The sequence below is a fragment of the Nematostella vectensis genome, chromosome 13, assembly GCF_932526225.1.
Source record: "Nematostella vectensis chromosome 13, jaNemVect1.1, whole genome shotgun sequence".
NCBI classification, from domain to species: domain Eukaryota; kingdom Metazoa; phylum Cnidaria; class Anthozoa; order Actiniaria; family Edwardsiidae; genus Nematostella; species Nematostella vectensis.
In genome coordinates, this window is record NC_064046.1 from 11521150 (window position 1) to 11538430 (window position 17281).

Genomic DNA, 17281 nt, shown 5'->3' on the forward strand with positions numbered 1-17281 from the left:
TGCCTATGCAAAGGAAAATTTAACTCTATTAAATGTTCCTAAGAAATTAGAGGAGAATAACTTACGAGAGGTTTTATCACAGTATTTTCTAGAATAGAAAACGTCTTAGATTGCGTGCGTTTTATTGTAGTTTGCTTTTGTTGTCCTGAGCCCCAAAAATGTAATATGCACGTGCGTGACTGGACAAAGAGGAACAAAGGCTAAAGGCAGCAATGTAAAAAAAGATCGTAGTCTGCTGCACATGATGACGACATCATTACATTACTATAGCAACACATCCAATCCCATGAGACGCAAGCAATAAAAAGACCCCGATATTTTTCAGTCTACTCAGCGAGCTGTGCGTGGCCTAACCGACTAAGACAGGGCTGGGATCCTGGTTATTGCCTCCCATTAATGTTTGGTTTTGCTTTGTTTACCATCAGTAATAAATACGTTCAGACAATCATCTCTCTCTCTCGTTTTTGAAATTGCTGAAGAAATCGATTCGGAAATAATTCAATTCGTTAGTCGATGGGATGCCTGTGGCATCCAGGTCTGCAAATATCAACCTCGTCCCCTGGTAATGAGTTTGCCTAGTCCTTTCTTATGTCCAGTGCATCACGGGATTCCAAACATGGCGTCGAAGGTAAACAGCTGTGGATCTACATAGGGATCGAATGTTTTATTTCACTCCGTGATCATTGCTTCTTTTATCCCCCTATCAAGGAATAAAGTGGCATTTTAATGTCTAGGAAGCGGCCCCGCGTAGAACAAGGCCACAACAAGGGCGATTCTCAATTAGCAAGTCGGTTGAGAGAGTCTGTCGCGAACGGAAATGTGAAAGTTGTTCGAGAGTTAATTACACAAGGCGCCTCTGCAAACCAAAAGGACGCGAATGGCTGGACGTTACTGCATCTAGCGGCCAGTAGGGGAAAAGAGAGAGCTCTCAGAGTACTTCTAGAGAAAGGCGGTGATGCTTTTGCAAAGGTAGATGGTTTGATCTTGATGATTATAACATGTTTTTATTGAATATTTCATGAGTGACAAAGTCGTGTACTCGAATAAAAATATTCGTTGAAATACTTATTCGCACTAGCAAGAGTCCTGAGACTTTTTATCCATTGCTTTGTTATGGCATTTTGAAAATAAGGTCTTAAGCATCAGTAAATGTTCTCGGACAGCAAAGTAAAATCAGTAAAATCGAAATGACTAAAGAAATGACCCCCTATCGAAAATGTCGTATTGTCTGACCGCTGTGGTTTGCTTGCATATATCCTTTGTTGCATTTGCATTTCACTTGTTTGAAATCATTTCTTAAATGTTTGCTTTATGTTTACCTAAGAAGGAGTGCTAGGAAGTAGTAATTATTAGTTCCTAGATCTATGTTATATACAGACACTAACTTAATTAAAATTATCAGAACACTCCAAGCAATTATTTTTCCTATATGGGCAATTATACAGTTGAAACTCTCCTTGAGGCAAAACTTAGTAAGTGGTCAGTATTTGAAACAACAACAATTTATAAATCCTGTCTTAAAGAATTCTGACCTGCCTTTACTTTGACTTGTCCACACTAGTGTCATAACAACATAACAGGCGTGCATACTCTTTTAAGCCAGACATAATGACATGGACATAATCACATAACATATTTTTTCTCTTATGTTGTTATGTTCATGTCGTTATGTTGGGCTTATGTCAAAATGTCGAACCATTCACACTTTAACATATGAACATAAGGGTGCACGCGCCCATGTCATTATGTTGTTATGTCACTAATGTGCACCAGTCTAGTAGAAGTGTGTGACAGAGTGTGACATGTCTAAAAGATGTGACAGAGCGTGACCTGTCTAGTAGAAGTGTGTGATAGAGCGTGACCTGTCTAATAGAAGTATGTGACAGAGCGTGACCTGTCTAGTAGAAGTATGTGACAGAGTGTGACCTGTCTAATAGAAGTGTGTGACAGATAGTGACCTGTCTAATAGAAGTATGTGACAGAGTGTGACCTGTCTAGTAGAAGTATGTGATAGAGCGTGACCTGTCTAATAGAAGTATGTGACAGAGCGTGACCTGTCTAGTAGAAGTGTGTGATAGAGCGTGACCTGTCTAATAGAAGTGTGTGACAGAGCGTGACATGTCTAGTAGAAGTGTGTGACAGAGCGTGACCTGTCTAGTAGAAGTATGTGACAGAGCGTAACCTGTCTAGTAGAAGTGTGTTACAGAGTTTGACCTGTCTAGTAGAAGTGTGTGACAGAGCGTGACCTGTCTAATAGAAGTATGTGACATAGTGTGACCTGTCTAGTAGAAGTGTGTGACAGAGCGTGACCTGTCTAGTAGAAGTGTGTGATAGAGCGTGACATGTCTAATAGAAGTATGTGACAGAGTGTGACCTGTCTAGTAGAAGTGTGTGACAAAGCGTGACCTGTCTAGTAGAATTGTGTGACCGAGCCTGACTTGTCTAATAGAAGTGTGTGACAGAGTGTGACCTGTCTAATAGAAGTATGTGATACAGCGTGACCTGTCTAGTAGAAGTATGTGACAGTGTGACCTGTCTAATAGAGGTGTGTGACAGAGTGTGACCTGTCTAGTAGAAGTGTGTGACAGAGTGTGACCTGTCTAATAGAAGTGTGTGACAGAGCGTGACCTGTCTAATAGATGTGACAGAGCGTGACATGGCTAGTAGAAGTATGTGACAGAGCATGACCTGTCTAGTAGAAGTATGTGACAGAGTGTGATCTGTCTAGTAGAAGTATGTAATAGAGTGTGACCTGTCTAATAGAAGTATGTGATAGAGCGTGACCTGTCTAATAGAAGTATGTGACAGAGCGTGACCTGTCTAGTAGAAGTATGTGACAGAACGTGACCAGTCTAGTAGAAGTGTGTGACAGAGCGTGACCTGTCTAATAGAAGTGTGTGACAGAGCGTGACCTTGCTAGTAGAAGTATGTGACAGAGCGTGACCTGTCTAGTAGAAGTGTGTGACAGAGCGTGACCTGTCTAATAGAAGTGTGTGACAGAGCGTGACCTGTCTAGTAGAAGTGTGTGACAGAGCGTGACCTGTCTAGTAGAAGTGTGTGACTGAACGTGACCTGTCTAATAGAAGTGTGTGACAGAGGGTGACATGTCTAGTAGAAGCGTGTGACAGAGCGTGACCTGTCTAATAGAAGTGTGTGACAGAGCGTGACCTTGCTAGTAGAAGTATGTGACAGAGCGTGACCTGTCTAATAGAAGTGTGTGACAGAGCGTGACCTTGCTAGTAGAAGTATGTGACAGAGCGTGACCTGTCTAATAGAAGTGTGTGACAGAGCGTGACCTGTCTAGTAGAAGTGTGTGACAGAGCGTGACCTGTCTAGTAGAAGTGTGTGACTGAACGTGACCTGTCTAATAGAAGTGTGTGACAGAGGGTGACATGTCTAGTAGAAGCGTGTGACTGAGCGTGACCTGTCTAGTAGAAGTGTGTGACAGAGCGTGACCTGTCAGGTAAAAGTATGTGACAGAGCGTGACCAGTCTAATAGAAGTGTGTGACAGAGCATGACCTGTCTAGTAGAAGTATGTGACAGAACGTGACCTGTCTAGTAGAAGTATGTGACAGAGCGTGACCTGTCTAGTAGAAGTGTGTGACAGAGCGTGACATGTCTAGTAGAAGTGTGTGACAGAGCATGACCTGTCTAGTAGAAGTATGTGACAGAGCGTGACCTGTCAAGTAGAAGTATGTGACAGAGCGTGACCAGTCTAGTAGAAGTGTGTGACAGAGTATAACCTGTACAGTACATAGAAGTACGTGACAGAGTGTGGTAGAAGTGTGTGACAGACTGTGTCCTGTCAAGAAGAATCGTGTGACAGAGCTTGACTGTAGTAAAAAAGAAAAATTGTTCCTCTTCCAAGTTAGAAGTCTATGACTAAGAATAAATTCCCTGCTTTATTTTCCTTTACTACTTGTTATCAAATGTATTATTTATTTTATTTTATTGTTATAGGACTTTGTAGGAGGTTTTACTGCTATGCATTATGCTGCCATGCATGGCCGGACACGGATCTCACGCTTACTTTTAGACTACAAAGGGATAGACAAAGCACAACTTGTTGATGCAAGAAGCGAAGACGGCTGGACACCACTTCATGTGGCCTCACACTATGGCAGAGAATCGTTTGTCAAGCTTTTAATAGAGTCCAAAGCACAGGTAGATGCACTCAGCGACAAAGGCACAACCGCTCTACAACTTGCTATTATTCGTGAAAGAACTAGCTGTATCAAAGTGCTTTTAGAGTCCAGTGCTAATATAGATGTGCAGTATGGTTTTCCACTGAGATATGCAGTGATCAAGGGGAACATCAACTGTGCTAGAATGCTAGTATTGCATGGTGCAAAACCAAGCATTAAAAGAGCAGAGGACGGACAGAGTCCACTCCACTTGGCGTGTTTACGAAACAGTGAAGCCCTTGCACGTTTGCTGTACAGGTTTGGAGCCGATGTGAATGCATTCAATGACGAAGGGCTGACCCCTCTAGCGATATCTAAAATGATGTACAACCTTAACACTGTGGAAAATGGGTGTGTGCAGTTCCTAGAATATGCTACCCGTAAGTACTATAAATACAACGTGGTTTAATTATATGTCACTAACTTTTTTTAAAGAGACTCCATTTTCCATTAAGCTTCCGTTTTTCCCATTCTCTCATTGCAATGCAGGTTTATAATATGGTTTTTATTCATGTGATTTCTCCATTTTATGTTTGATTGTGTAGGCTAAAATAAAAGAAGTGGCCCCTGTGTAATAAGCAACCCCCAAAGACCACAAACAGAAAATGAAAACATGATATTTTTATTATTCTATCAATTAAGGTCTGTCTTTCATTAACCATCGTCTATTGTACACGGCATCCTTTGCTGAATAACTGTTGTACTCTATCTCAATAAGCAACCCCCAAAGACCACAAACACAAAATGTGATTATGATATTCTTATAATTCTATTAATTAAGGTCTTTCTTTTATTAACCCTCGTCCATAAAATACACAAAACCATCTTGAACATGGCATCTTTTGCTAAATAACTGCTGTACTCCTTCTCAATAAGCAACCCCCAAAGACCACAAACACAAAATGTGATTATGATATTCTTATAATTCTATTAATTAAGGTCTTTCTTTTATTAACCCTCGTCCATAAAATACACAAAACCATCTTGAACATGGCATCTCTTGCTAAATAACTGCTGTACTCCTTCTCAATAAGCAACCCCCAAAGACCACAAACACAAAATGTGATTATGATATTCTTATAATTCTATTAATTAAGGTCTTTCTTTTATTAACCCTCGTCCATAAAATACACAAAACCATCTTGAACATGGCATCTCTTGCTAAATAACTGCTGTACTCCTTCTCAATAAGCAACCCCCAAAGACCACAAACACAAAATGTGATTATGATATTCTTATAATTCTATTAATTAAGGTCTTTCTTTTATTAACCCTCGTCCATAAAATACACAAAACCATCTTGAACATGGCATCTTTTGCTAAATAACTGCTGTACTCCTTCTCATCTTATGTGTATTAAAAGAAAAAAGTGTATCCCCCAAACAACAGCATAAAACAAACAATTCTATTGAAAAACAAACACACATCGGTGAATTCAACACATACCGGGCAAAGATTGCATAAAAAGTCATAAATGCATTGAATGGTATGCTCTTTAAAAATGAAAAATAGAGCAAAATATCCCTTAATCTAAACAAGATATCAGATTTTCACCGAGTAGAAACACGAATTGTCACGAGTGACAGCCACATTGTTTTCCATGGGCACACAACAGCTAGAATGGTTTCCCAAGAGTGGTTTCAAGTAAGCTCATTTGCATCTATTTTTCCACAGGTAACCCAAGGAGTCTGCAGGATATATGTCGACTTGTCATTCGTGAAAATCTTGGCGCAAAGCGTCTCAAAAGGATATATGATTTACCCTTGCCCACTGTCATGAAAGACTTTCTTCATTACAAGTACGATCTCCATGAAACATAGGACGTTATTTATACCATAATGAATAAATATATACCATTATAATAATTTATTGATGTCTATATACTACATAAGATGTAAAATTTATAACTAGTTTTGAAATAGGGTATTTTATAATTATTATACAATATTGTCATTTGTTATGTTATAATAACTAGATTACTAGCAGTAATAACCTAAATTATTTTAGATGAGCATCTTTTTTCTATCAGTCCTTATTACTTTATCACCCATATGTCATATGTATATGTTTCACCAGGTGTACAGTATACCTAGACCGGCTTAGGAAAATAAAAAAATAAAAAATATTTCAATGATAGTAGAATAACCTTTTTTCTATACCCCTACCTACTTCCCCGGTACGATTTTTTTAAACCTGGCAGTTGACGCAACCTGTGTCTTGTTCTAGTCTATAGTGAAGTGGGTAAACAAATCACAAGTTTGGTGGATGCTGAGTGATTTGAGGTTCTTGTCATCGTGCCGAGGTCCAGTTGTCTCATAACCCAGAAGAAAGGAGGGAATGAGAGAGGTGGACCCTGTCAAGCAAAGATGGGAGAGTATGGGGTATGATAGGGGTGGACCCTGGCGCACAAAGATGGGAAAGTATGGGATATGAGAGGAGTGTACCCTGGTGCGCAAAGATGGAAGAGTATAGGGTATGAGAGGGATGGACCCTGGAGCACAAAGATGGGAGAGTATGGGATATGAGAGGAGCGTACCCTGGTGCGCAAAGATGGGAGAGTATGGGATATGAGAGGGGTGGACCCTGGCGCACAAGGATGGGAGAGTATGGGATATGAGAGGGGTGGACCCTGGCGCACAAAGATGGGAGAGTATGGGATATAAGAGGAGTGTACCCTGGTGCGCAAAGATGGGAGAGTATGGGATATGAGAGGGGTGGACCCTGGCGCACAAGGATGGGAGAGTATGGGATATGAGAGGGGTTGATCCTGGCGCACAAGGATGGGAGAGTATGGGATATGAGAGGGGTTGATCCTGGCGCACAAGGATGGGAGAGTATGGGATATGAGAGGGGTTGATTCTGGCGCACAAGGATGGGAGAGTATGGAATATGAGAGGGGTGGATCCTGGCGCACAAGGATGGGAGAGTATGGGATATGAGAGGGGTGGATCCTGGCGCACAAAGATGGGGGAGTATGGGATATGAGAGGATTGTACCCTGGTGCGCAAAGATGGGAGAGTGTGGGATATGAGAGGGGTGGACTCTGGATCACAAAGATGGGAGAGTATGGGATATGAGAAGGGTGGACCCTGGATCACAAAGATGGGAGAGTATGGGGTATGAGAGGGGTGGACCCTGGATCACAAAGATGGGAGAGTATGGGATATGAGAAGGGTGGACCCTGGATCACAAAGATGGGAGAGTATGGGGTATGAGAGGGGTGGACCCTGGAGCACAAAGTTGGGAGAGTATGGGATATGAGAGGGGTGGACCCTGGTGCGCAAAGATGGGAGAGTATGGGATATGAGAGGGTTGGACCCTGGCGCACAAGGATGGGAGAGTATGGGGTATGAGAAGGGTGGACCCCGGAACAAAAAGTTGGGAGAGTATGGGATATGAGAGGGATGGACCCTGGCGCAGAAAGAAGGGAAAGTATGGGATATGAGAAGGGTGGACCCTGGCGCACAAAGATGGGAGAGTATGGGGTATGATAGGGGTGGACCCTGGCGCACAAAGATGGGAAAGTATGGGATATGAGAGGGGTGGACCCTGGCGCGCAAAGATGGGAGAGTATGAGAGGACCCTGGCGCACAATGATGTGGGAGTATGAGGTTATCAGAAGGATGTACTAATTGCTATAGATCGGAAGCCCGTTAAGAAAATTATATTTAAAAAAACATCTCCAAAAAAAGAAAATTGCAAGTAGTCTTTATAGAAGTTTTTATAGTACAGGGTAGTTTTTATGGGAAATGTTCAATTTTTGAGAACGAAACTTGGTGGTCATGGGGAGAGGGAAGAGGATGCGAAAGCCACCAGGGAGAGAAAGAGGCAGATCACTGTCCTTGTTATGAAGTATGCACACGAACTGGTGTCTCTGTAATGTGATTAAAATACAAATCTACATATACACAATGCCACATTTGTGTAAAATGCTATGGCTAGAAAATTTTCAGGAAATCTGTAGAAGATTTAGGTGGTCTGCGTGGGTGAAAACAAAGTAGATTCGTTGTCATTTCAAGCGTCCGTCTAAGCAAAAGAAAAATTGTGTTACATTTGATTATCATTAGCCTCGCTCGCGGGCGTTTTGAGGCAGGCGTCGCTCGCTCCCCTTCCACCAAGGGGGAGCGAGCGACGCCGGCCTAAAAACACCTGCGAGGGAGGCTAGATTATCATTTAATCTTTGTCGTTTTTGCTTCTTGATTCCTGCGACGTGCCTTATGTATTAATCTTATTGCCTCGCCCATCTCAGCCCATTATCAAAACATCGATAATTGCTTTGCAGTGATCATTAAGTTATCATCTGAGGCAATAATTATCTTCCATGGACTTCCGATGTTGAAGTAATAAATAAGTAGGCGTGGCTGGTCGTCGAGTCGTTCTGGATGTAGGAAGTAGGGTCTGTGTAAATATAGCCGTTTGATTTTAACACAACACAACACAGTGAACGGTAACTAATTCGCCTAAAAGGGCTTCCCAAACCCTTTGAATTAAATGTTTATGTTTTTTTTTAATAAAAAGATTTAATATTAATGTATTAACCGTATAGAGCAAATGTATGATTGCCCTGTTCTTTTGAAGACACAAATGTAGAGTTTTTACATTCTGTTTTGTTGAACGTTTTAATTGCATGATAGAATGCGATTCAGAAATCAAAAAGCAAAGCATAATTAAAAATACGCTTCTAATAAAGTCAACAGGATTGAGAAACTAGCATTGAGTCTTTTACTAAAATCTTTAGCGTTTATGTAAAGACGTGGTGAAATCCATTAATCTAAATTATTGAATTGTCTGTTCCCTTAATTTCACTGGAAATTTATTATATGATATACATTGTATAAACAGATAAAAGTTTGAAATAATTCCATTTACTTCTGGTAATGGAAAATTAATACAAAGAAAGCAACGTTTTGCTTTTTCTTATGATCATCGTAGAAAATGTGAAAATTGTTTGATTGAAGAAATCTCGAAATAACATTAAAAAAAAAAACAGTTTCATACAGAATTTAATGGAAAGATATGCAATTGGATGTTTTCTCACACTCTTTCGAATCCTTGGTATTTTGCTAGAATGACAAAATGGCGGCTTCTGATGGCTAAGGGCGCGTTTTTTTACTCGTGATTCCGGAATGAGAATGATTAAAATAGAAAAAGCGCGCGTTCGTTTATCCCGCGTTCCCATTCCGGAATGGAAGGAAGGTTATTCCAGCCAATAAATCTGCTACCTGTAGCAGAATAACTCGAATGCCATTCTGGGGTTTCTCTACCAACTATTCTCATTCCAGAATGATTGGAAAAAGCGCGCCCGTGTCTTGTCGTGTCGTGCCTTGAACCGCGTTGGCGGCTTGCTTCAGGTACCGTTAGATGACTTAGTCCTTAGGTAATCTCAACAAACTTAATTCCTTTTTAATTGCTTGTTAACTGTATGGCAATTAATTCACATAACACGCGCGAGGGAAAAGACGAAATGATTTCAAAGCTTTTCTACTTAGTGAGTTTTCATTTTCCCGCAACTCAATGCAAGTTAACTCAATGCAAGTTTCAACAATGCGTTACGTTTTGCCTGCGTAACAAGCGTTTCTGTGGAGTTTTAGTGGAAATAAAGACCAGAGACACATAAAGGCTGCTTCTCACAAGGGCGCATGCGCATGAGAACAATTCAAGAAAACAAATCTAGTAGCTGCGATCTTTTGCGCATGATCTGAAGTAGAGATAAAGCATAAATTTCCAAACACGTCTATTATCAACTTTAGCGATCTTTTAAAAACTCGAATACTAAATATTTATAGTTTTTTTATGTGATGGTGTAGGAGGGAACATGTTAATTAACACAACTCAAAAAAGGTCCGGTGTTTATCGAAATCACGCGAGATTTAAACGCTAAGTCATAGTCGTTTATTACCTCGAGGGCGAAAAGACCTGGACGCCACTTTGCTGTTCTCTCATTGGCTCAGATTAATGACATCACAGTCTATAAAACGTTTAAAATCTCGGTATATATCTGTGAATTCTAGACCTTCTTGGTGCAGGAGAACACAAGCAAACCAGCACGCCGTCACCTTTTTCGTTGTACTTCTTGTATTAGCTCAACATGAATCCAGAGGTGTATCCTCTACTGGTGATTGTAACACTGTTAGCCTTTATTCCAAAAGGTATGTTGTCACCTTAAGTTTGTAGAACCCATTGACACGACCAAACGCAGAATGTACACGCGCACGAGCGTGACAAAATCCCCAGTTTAATCATGAGCGAATGAACATAGAAAGTGGAGAGCCACAAAAATTACCAATAACACACTAATTATGACAGTGCCATTTTTCGCCTAATGCCATGACTCTGGCCCCCGATTAAAATTAATTATTTTTATCTTAAACGTTGTTCACAATGCCTATACTCAAGACATTATGACTTATACAATGCTTTTTTTAAATTGTGTGCTTTTTTTTCAAAATGAAAAAATATATATTTGACCTTTCATTTTAACTCTACCACTGGTTTAAAAAGTGGTCACTGCATAAAAACATTGCAAACTAGTTTCTAGCATCTATATTTTAGTCTTTAAACACGAGAGACCTAATAAACGGTTTAGATTTTGAGATGAAAAAATGACTTGATAAACATGATTTGTGACGACAACTGCTTTAGGAAAAATTCATAGCACGCCTCGAAAATATCCCCAGATAAAAAGCAATGGGGTTTATTATTTAACACTTACCATAAGAAATAAAAGCTTGTGTTAGAAAAATTTAGTTTTTGAAAACGACAGCCATTTCAAGTAATGACTACCCAGCTAAAATGCTTTATGAGAGCTCCTTAAAAAATTATAAGGCTTACAACTTATAATTAATCAGTTTTCTTCGGTTGTGAAACGCTTTTTCATTAATTTGAACAAATCTGCTTATAACTGTCTTATATCATGCATCCGTTTTTGATTATTAAAAAAAGAACAGTGCGCGAAAAAATATAAAAAATATTTCAGAGCACATGGTGAAAGGATTGACATGGCTATATTTATGTCTTGTTTTCTTCATAATATTCATACTTTCTTGTACCGAGACGCCCACTTCAAAATTCGACTGGCAAAATGAATTGTCCTTGTCGTTTTATAACTGTTATAACGAAAATCAATTACCCTAACTCACAAGAAATTAAAAAGAAATCAAAGTTACGACAAACAACCGAGGTTCCGTCCAAGTAAATCATAATCGTAATCGTAATTATACCATTCCTAACCATAAATCTAAGTGCACCCATTCCCGCAAATCTAGCAAGTACTAATACCAGGACGGCGTTAAAATGTTCTTGGACGGGTCTATTTACTTGAGGTTTGTTTTATATCGTGTTTGTTTTACGCCGGTTTTTTTCCATCTTGTTTTACTTTTTTTTTTTTTAATAAAGATAAATGAATTACACATTTTTCATTATTATTTTTTCTCTCAACCGGCGTTATCGCAGCTAAAAAACGTTACTGTAAACAAAGATGTCTTTTGTTCGAAATTTGTATCATAAAATAAAAAGCAATGATAATACAAACCCTTCCTTTATTAACTGTAAACTTTTCAAGCATTATCCATCCAATTCAGATAAAAACTGAAAGAAACTGTAATTAATTAGCCTAGAATTTGAGCGTTTTGACAAATTGCCAAAACAGCAAACATCTATCCTTCTTTTCCGAACTTTTACTCGATTTCTAATTTGAGCTCAAATTATACCAAAAGATAACGATTTTATTTTTAAGGAATTTCATTGTAAGGTGGAATAACACACTCAAAGATATTAATCTCCAGGCTCCAGCGTCGTAGCCAGGATTTTTAACAGGAGAGGGCCCAAAAAGGCCTTTTAAAATTGAATTGTCTCCTGTGTTTTAGATAATGTCTCATACATGTCACATGGCTATTAGAAGGGGGGGGGGGGGGGGCGGGCCCCCTGGGCCACCCCCCTGGGCCACCCCCTGGCTACGCCCCTGCGCTATCGCATATTTGTACCTTTGCATGATGCTGACCAGAACCATGTCTTATAAACTTAGAAAGGAGTTAATTTTCCGCGATAAAAATTACACTCTTTTTTTATAAGAACCCTTTTTAATAAGAACGTCCAGCCTGAGATTTCACCAAATTTTAAGAACATGCTAATGACATGCCGAGGCTCAGATAGCAGAAAAAAACTTTTCTTTTTTTAGTCCTGATACATTCTTAAATGCAGAACCAAATTGTGCTCATATAGTAACAGTCTTTATTAACTATTGATCATTAGTGTAATTCATTTCCTAATAATTATTTGGGTATTATATTGTTATATAAACTAAAATTTAAGAACATCGTTAAGAACATATTCAGCCATAAAAATGTCCCAGTACTAAGAACGCCCCAGCCTCAACTGAAAATTAGACGTTTTTATAAAAAGAAAAAGTGTTTTTTGAGAGGGCTAGTACGGTTACCTTATACTAGCAATATTTAGGCTTCTGTCTAAACGTACAGCTTGTCGACAATGAAGGAAAAATTGTGCGAATTCGCATTGCGAAGAGACTAAATAAGCCACGATATCGTACAAAGTCCCTCGGTTACTGATTTTCCTTATTTGGAACACTAATACCGAGAAGGCGAAATGCAGTTTTCAAGATTTTCATTTTTTTTTTCAGTGAATTTTCCTTTCTATGTGTAAACACTGAGCGAAATCTACTTTTAATGACACTTTAACAAAAAGTCGCGTCAAAATTTAAAAAGGCGCTTCATTCTCTATGTAATCAGAGGGAAAGGAGGTTATAAGGAGAAAGCTCCATATAGAACGTCCTTGCGATAGCAAGATTTTTCTTATTGCTCTTTATGCATTACAAAAACGATACTCAATACGTTTACTTTCGTAATCATCAGAGACAACGGGAGCTATGCATGAGAAGGATGAATTCCGTATTTACGACCGCAGCTTCAAGGCGTCTAACTCTCAAATGGTCAGAATGCTAGCGAGGGCAAATCTCGAGGCACGTGGCTTCACAAAAGTGCTCACAAGTCACGTGATATCTAACCGCGACACAAAGAGCACCGAGCTACGCCAGGACGTTCATTTCACGAAAGATGTCCCTTGTTCACAGCTCTCTGCCGTCGAAAGGGAAGTTAGAAGTCTACTTCCAGGGGTCTGGGACGAGGGTGTTACGTCAAAAGTCCATAAAATTGTCCGCGAAAAGTCTTTGAAAAGTGAGCAGATATGCAAAGCAGGTATAGAGATTCACTTTCCAAGAGCAGGGTGCGGATCGCTGGCCGGAAATCCAGAAAATGCGCGGGGAGATTTGGCGGAAGATAAGAGGCGCGAGTCACGCTTGTATACGCGAGACAGCAAATGTCCGGCTTGGTGCCTTGTATGTTTCATGGCGACTTCTGAAATTTAGGGGGGGGGAAACACTAAATGGAAATATGAGCAATAAATCTGTTGTATATTGAGAAAGGAAACTCTTATTAACCTCTGACATGTAATTCAGCGCGTGCTAACAAAAGAGTTAAAGCAGTGAGGAAAACAATTGTTGAAGTTGCCGTTTGTTGAAATGATTACAGAAACCTTATTTTGAGTAAGCGGGGAGTTTGGTAAATTTGGCAAGTCTGGGGTTTTCTGTATTAAATATTACAAAAATGCCTGAATAATGTTTTAAACAACGACAAATAAAAATTACAAATGTATTTTCCTGTTATATTATATTAAGAGAAATAAACTTATTTTTTTCCATAATTTTTAGTTGCTGGCTCTCGACTATTATCTGACTCCCGAAGATTCCACCGCAAGCGAGCATTTTTGTTGTGATTGTGAGCAAATTACAGATAATCTTATTCTCCTTATAATTTGTATTTTGTGGCAGTAATTTTTTATGCTTTCCAGGAATACTTTTTTTTCCTTCAACACAGGCATTATATCCTCTTTCCTCAGCATTCTATAGATTTAATCTTCTTGGATCCGCTCCGACCGCCGACGCCCTTTTACTTATTGGAGGTGCTAGAAGATGTGAAAAGAGGGAGAGGGAGAGAGAGAGAGAGAGAGAGAGAGAGAGAGAGAGAGAGAGAGAGAGAGAGAGAGAGAGAGAGAGAGAGAGAGAGGGGGACTGTTGATTTCTTTCATTTTTAGGGGGGGGGGGGACAAAATATCTATAAAATCGAGCCTTTCTAAATAGGCTGCGAAAAAATCCGTTTCCTCCCCTACCTCCCTCCTCACATTCCGAGTCAGATATCAACCCTATCACCGCTGGAACTATTTAGAATATTCTCAAGTTACTGTTTTACTTGAGTCGTCAGGTTATCATCTAATGAGGGACCCGGAATGACCCGTACGTTTTATACACACTATGCAGACTGCGGCCTTTTATGCTGCACATGTAAAAGCAACTAAAATATTATACCTAGTCATGGTCTCTGTTGATAGCTTGTTATAATTAAATCATTTCTAGGAACCAGACGAAATTCTCCTAATGTTTTGACTGGTCGTTTAACGTGACATTACTAAGATTACGTATAAGGTTTCACTAATTTGATGTCTGGGGGAAATTATTATAGCGCGGAAAGATAGGTGAGTTTATAGCTAGGTGCGAGTCTAACATGGATTAATCCTACACTAATAATCAACGCGTAAGATACGTCGATGACGTAACACCCATCCTAAGAGCTTGCGCGCGGTTTGGCTTGCGGTTTGAACACTTCTACTCCAAACCACAACAAACCAAGGAAACTTGAGTACAACCTCGCATGGGAGACGATTAAGGAGCCGGAAGAATGGGTCAAAAGTTTAGCCGGTTTTATCCGGATCGCATGGTATTGACAAGCCTTTTTTAGCACTTCAGGAGTCATTTTATTCCTAGCTAACCACAACAATAGGAGGATAGAGAAACCGGGGTCTCGTGATCCCCTCGGAAGCAGTCTCTCTGCCAAGCTCCTGGCCCCTTGACCGCGGTTACGAACGCTCAGTTCTCTGAGGAGTTGCCTTCGTGCTTTCACCAAGGATTGAGGCAAAAGTTGCGCGAATGGTAAGGTCTGTTTAGTTTGTTGATTGTTTGTGAAACACCCCTTTGTTGTCTGTCTAAGTCGATACAGTGATGCTGAGTTGGGTATTTATAGAGGCGTTATCAAGCATTTAGAAAACTGTGCTCTTCGCATCGCGCGCGCATGCTATAAGAAACTTTCTCTCGTCACTAGCAGTTGGCAACCACTTTTGTTAATCTTTAATTGCAAATCCTGGACAAAATTATGCCTCAATATCATTGAACAGAAAGAATAGATGAATGAACAAATAAAAAGATAGCCTAGGTCGCTTCGATGTCATTGCAACTAGGGTTAAAGATTTACAGATACGCTAAGAAAACAACAAGAGAATTCGTAACAACAAGATAAGTGACAATAGCCTGCCCTGTGTCATCCACAAAAACAGATCCAATAATAATCAAGCACTTACCCTCACTAGGTATGCAGGGGTCTTTAGACTATCTTGAATACTTTTCTAAAGAGCTCGATAAGATACCCGAAGTTATGGTTATCGGCAATGGTACTAATGATTGCTTATTTGTGATTCCTACGCGATATTATTTTTAGTGGGAAAGGATCAAATATACTGGTATATATTTTTTTTCAAATTTTGGCTATAAATGATAGCTTGATGTTTCAGTGCTTATTTTATCTTATTGCGGTAATTATAAGTTGACACAATCTAAATAGAGACAGCGACATCTCGTCTATTAGTACGGGGATACTTTTACAAGCGTTCTTGAGCAAACTGGTTACGCGCGCGGGAAGTCTTCGTGATATTGCATGAGCCCTTGCTCTCGGGCTCCAGCGGCGAGCATCGCTAAAATATCTTCGTACGAATCATTTGTTGCACACCGCGCCTTATATGCACATGATGACACAGCACATATCACTTAATGCGTGAACAAAGAACACCGCGCCTACCACGCACTGACACTTTCCCTATACTAAACGTGTGCGTAGATATTAGGGAATTTAAGAAAAACAGTTGAGAATTCAAAGAGCCAGACATGAAATGTGATTTGAAATGGATTCTGTCTGATACATTTCAGCTGTTGTCCTTCAAACTACAACGTGAAAACTCACAGTCTAGATCCTTGTTCGCTATATTAGAAATGAATTTATTTTCGGTACTAATGAGTTTGTTGTTGTTTCTTTTGTGCTTTTTTGGTCACATGATTCTAGTATGTCCTTATAATGCAGTTTTCGGCGTCACGTTATTCACTTGAAGCCTTCCAGCTCACCGAACTAGTTGTGTCCTTAGATGATCGATTATATATTTTTATATTATATTGTATATTGACCACCTATACTGTTATTACTCAAAAAACCAAACCAGCTGGATGGCTATCCTCCTACATGTTGTCTCTCTTATTTCATAGTATAGACAATAAATATTTTCTACTCGGCTGAACGCAGTGAAAGAGAATAGAAATACGACTCCAGACTTTTCTATAAGTTTTTTTCGGGGAATACAAAAACGAGTGAATTTGATTAAAACTAGTTTGAAATTGAGTGCAAAGCATGAAAGACTTTTGGGGGATCACGTTCTCCCTTCGGTCGCCGTCGTAGATGCTTAAATTCCCTATGTGTTCATCATTACACAATGTGTACTTGCACACTATTCCGAGTACCATACCGCCACACATCACCCAGTGCGTAGTTAATGAGCTGCGCGCATTTTATATCACCCAGTGCGTACTAAAGACCACTGCAGACAATGTGTTTTTTTTTTTATTACTTCGACATTACCCACGGTGGACTTGACAAGGACCGCGTACATCCTAAAACGAGTAAATGAAGAAACGTCAACCCGTGGTGTTCTTAAACTGAGCGTATGATTCTCGCCTCCCAGTGTGTAAATTGCACACATGAAATGAGTATATTTACCCCACCTTGTGTCTTACATACGAAGCATAATTTTTTTTAAGTCATCGAAACATCTTTTATAATGTGGGGTTTGCATTGCGCCCCTTTTACTTAGAGAAAGTCTTATGACGATCGCACTTGATGAACTTGTGTGCGCACGAAATTGGATGAGAATATTGTGGATAAAAATTAGTATGAATAAAGTGAGAACTGCACGATCACCACTATCCAGTATG

The 17281-nt window shown here is 39.7% G+C and overlaps 3 protein-coding genes across 4 annotated transcripts in view; all 3 read left to right on the forward strand.

The window, feature by feature from the left end:
- Window positions 1–580: 580 nt before the first annotated feature.
- Window positions 581–6321, forward strand: LOC5519423 (ankyrin repeat and SOCS box protein 7). Its single transcript, XM_032364400.2, has 3 exons — window positions 581–969; window positions 3962–4565; window positions 5860–6321. Exons 1-3 carry the CDS (start codon window positions 727–729, stop codon window positions 6003–6005), a joined length of 993 nt encoding a protein of 330 aa, XP_032220291.1. The 5' UTR covers window positions 581–726; the 3' UTR covers window positions 6006–6321.
- Window positions 6322–10041: 3720 nt separating this feature from the next.
- LOC116603275 lies at window positions 10042–13899 on the forward strand. Its single transcript, XM_032364259.2, has 2 exons — window positions 10042–10334; window positions 13053–13899. The coding sequence occupies exons 1-2, from the start codon at window positions 10274–10276 to the stop codon at window positions 13562–13564; spliced, it is 573 nt and encodes a 190-aa protein (XP_032220150.1). The 5' UTR covers window positions 10042–10273; the 3' UTR covers window positions 13565–13899.
- Window positions 13900–14827: 928 nt separating this feature from the next.
- Window positions 14828–17281, forward strand: part of LOC5519420 — a 28977-nt gene continuing 26523 nt past the window's right edge. Inside the window, exon 1 of one of the 2 annotated variants that reach the window (XM_048720932.1) lies at window positions 14828–15186. In XM_048720932.1, coding sequence (XP_048576889.1) covers window positions 15179–15186 — 8 coding nt within the window. In that variant the 5' untranslated portion in view covers window positions 14828–15178. The remainder of the gene's footprint in view (window positions 15187–17281) is intronic. The other variant, XM_032364323.2, reaches the window with a different exon arrangement.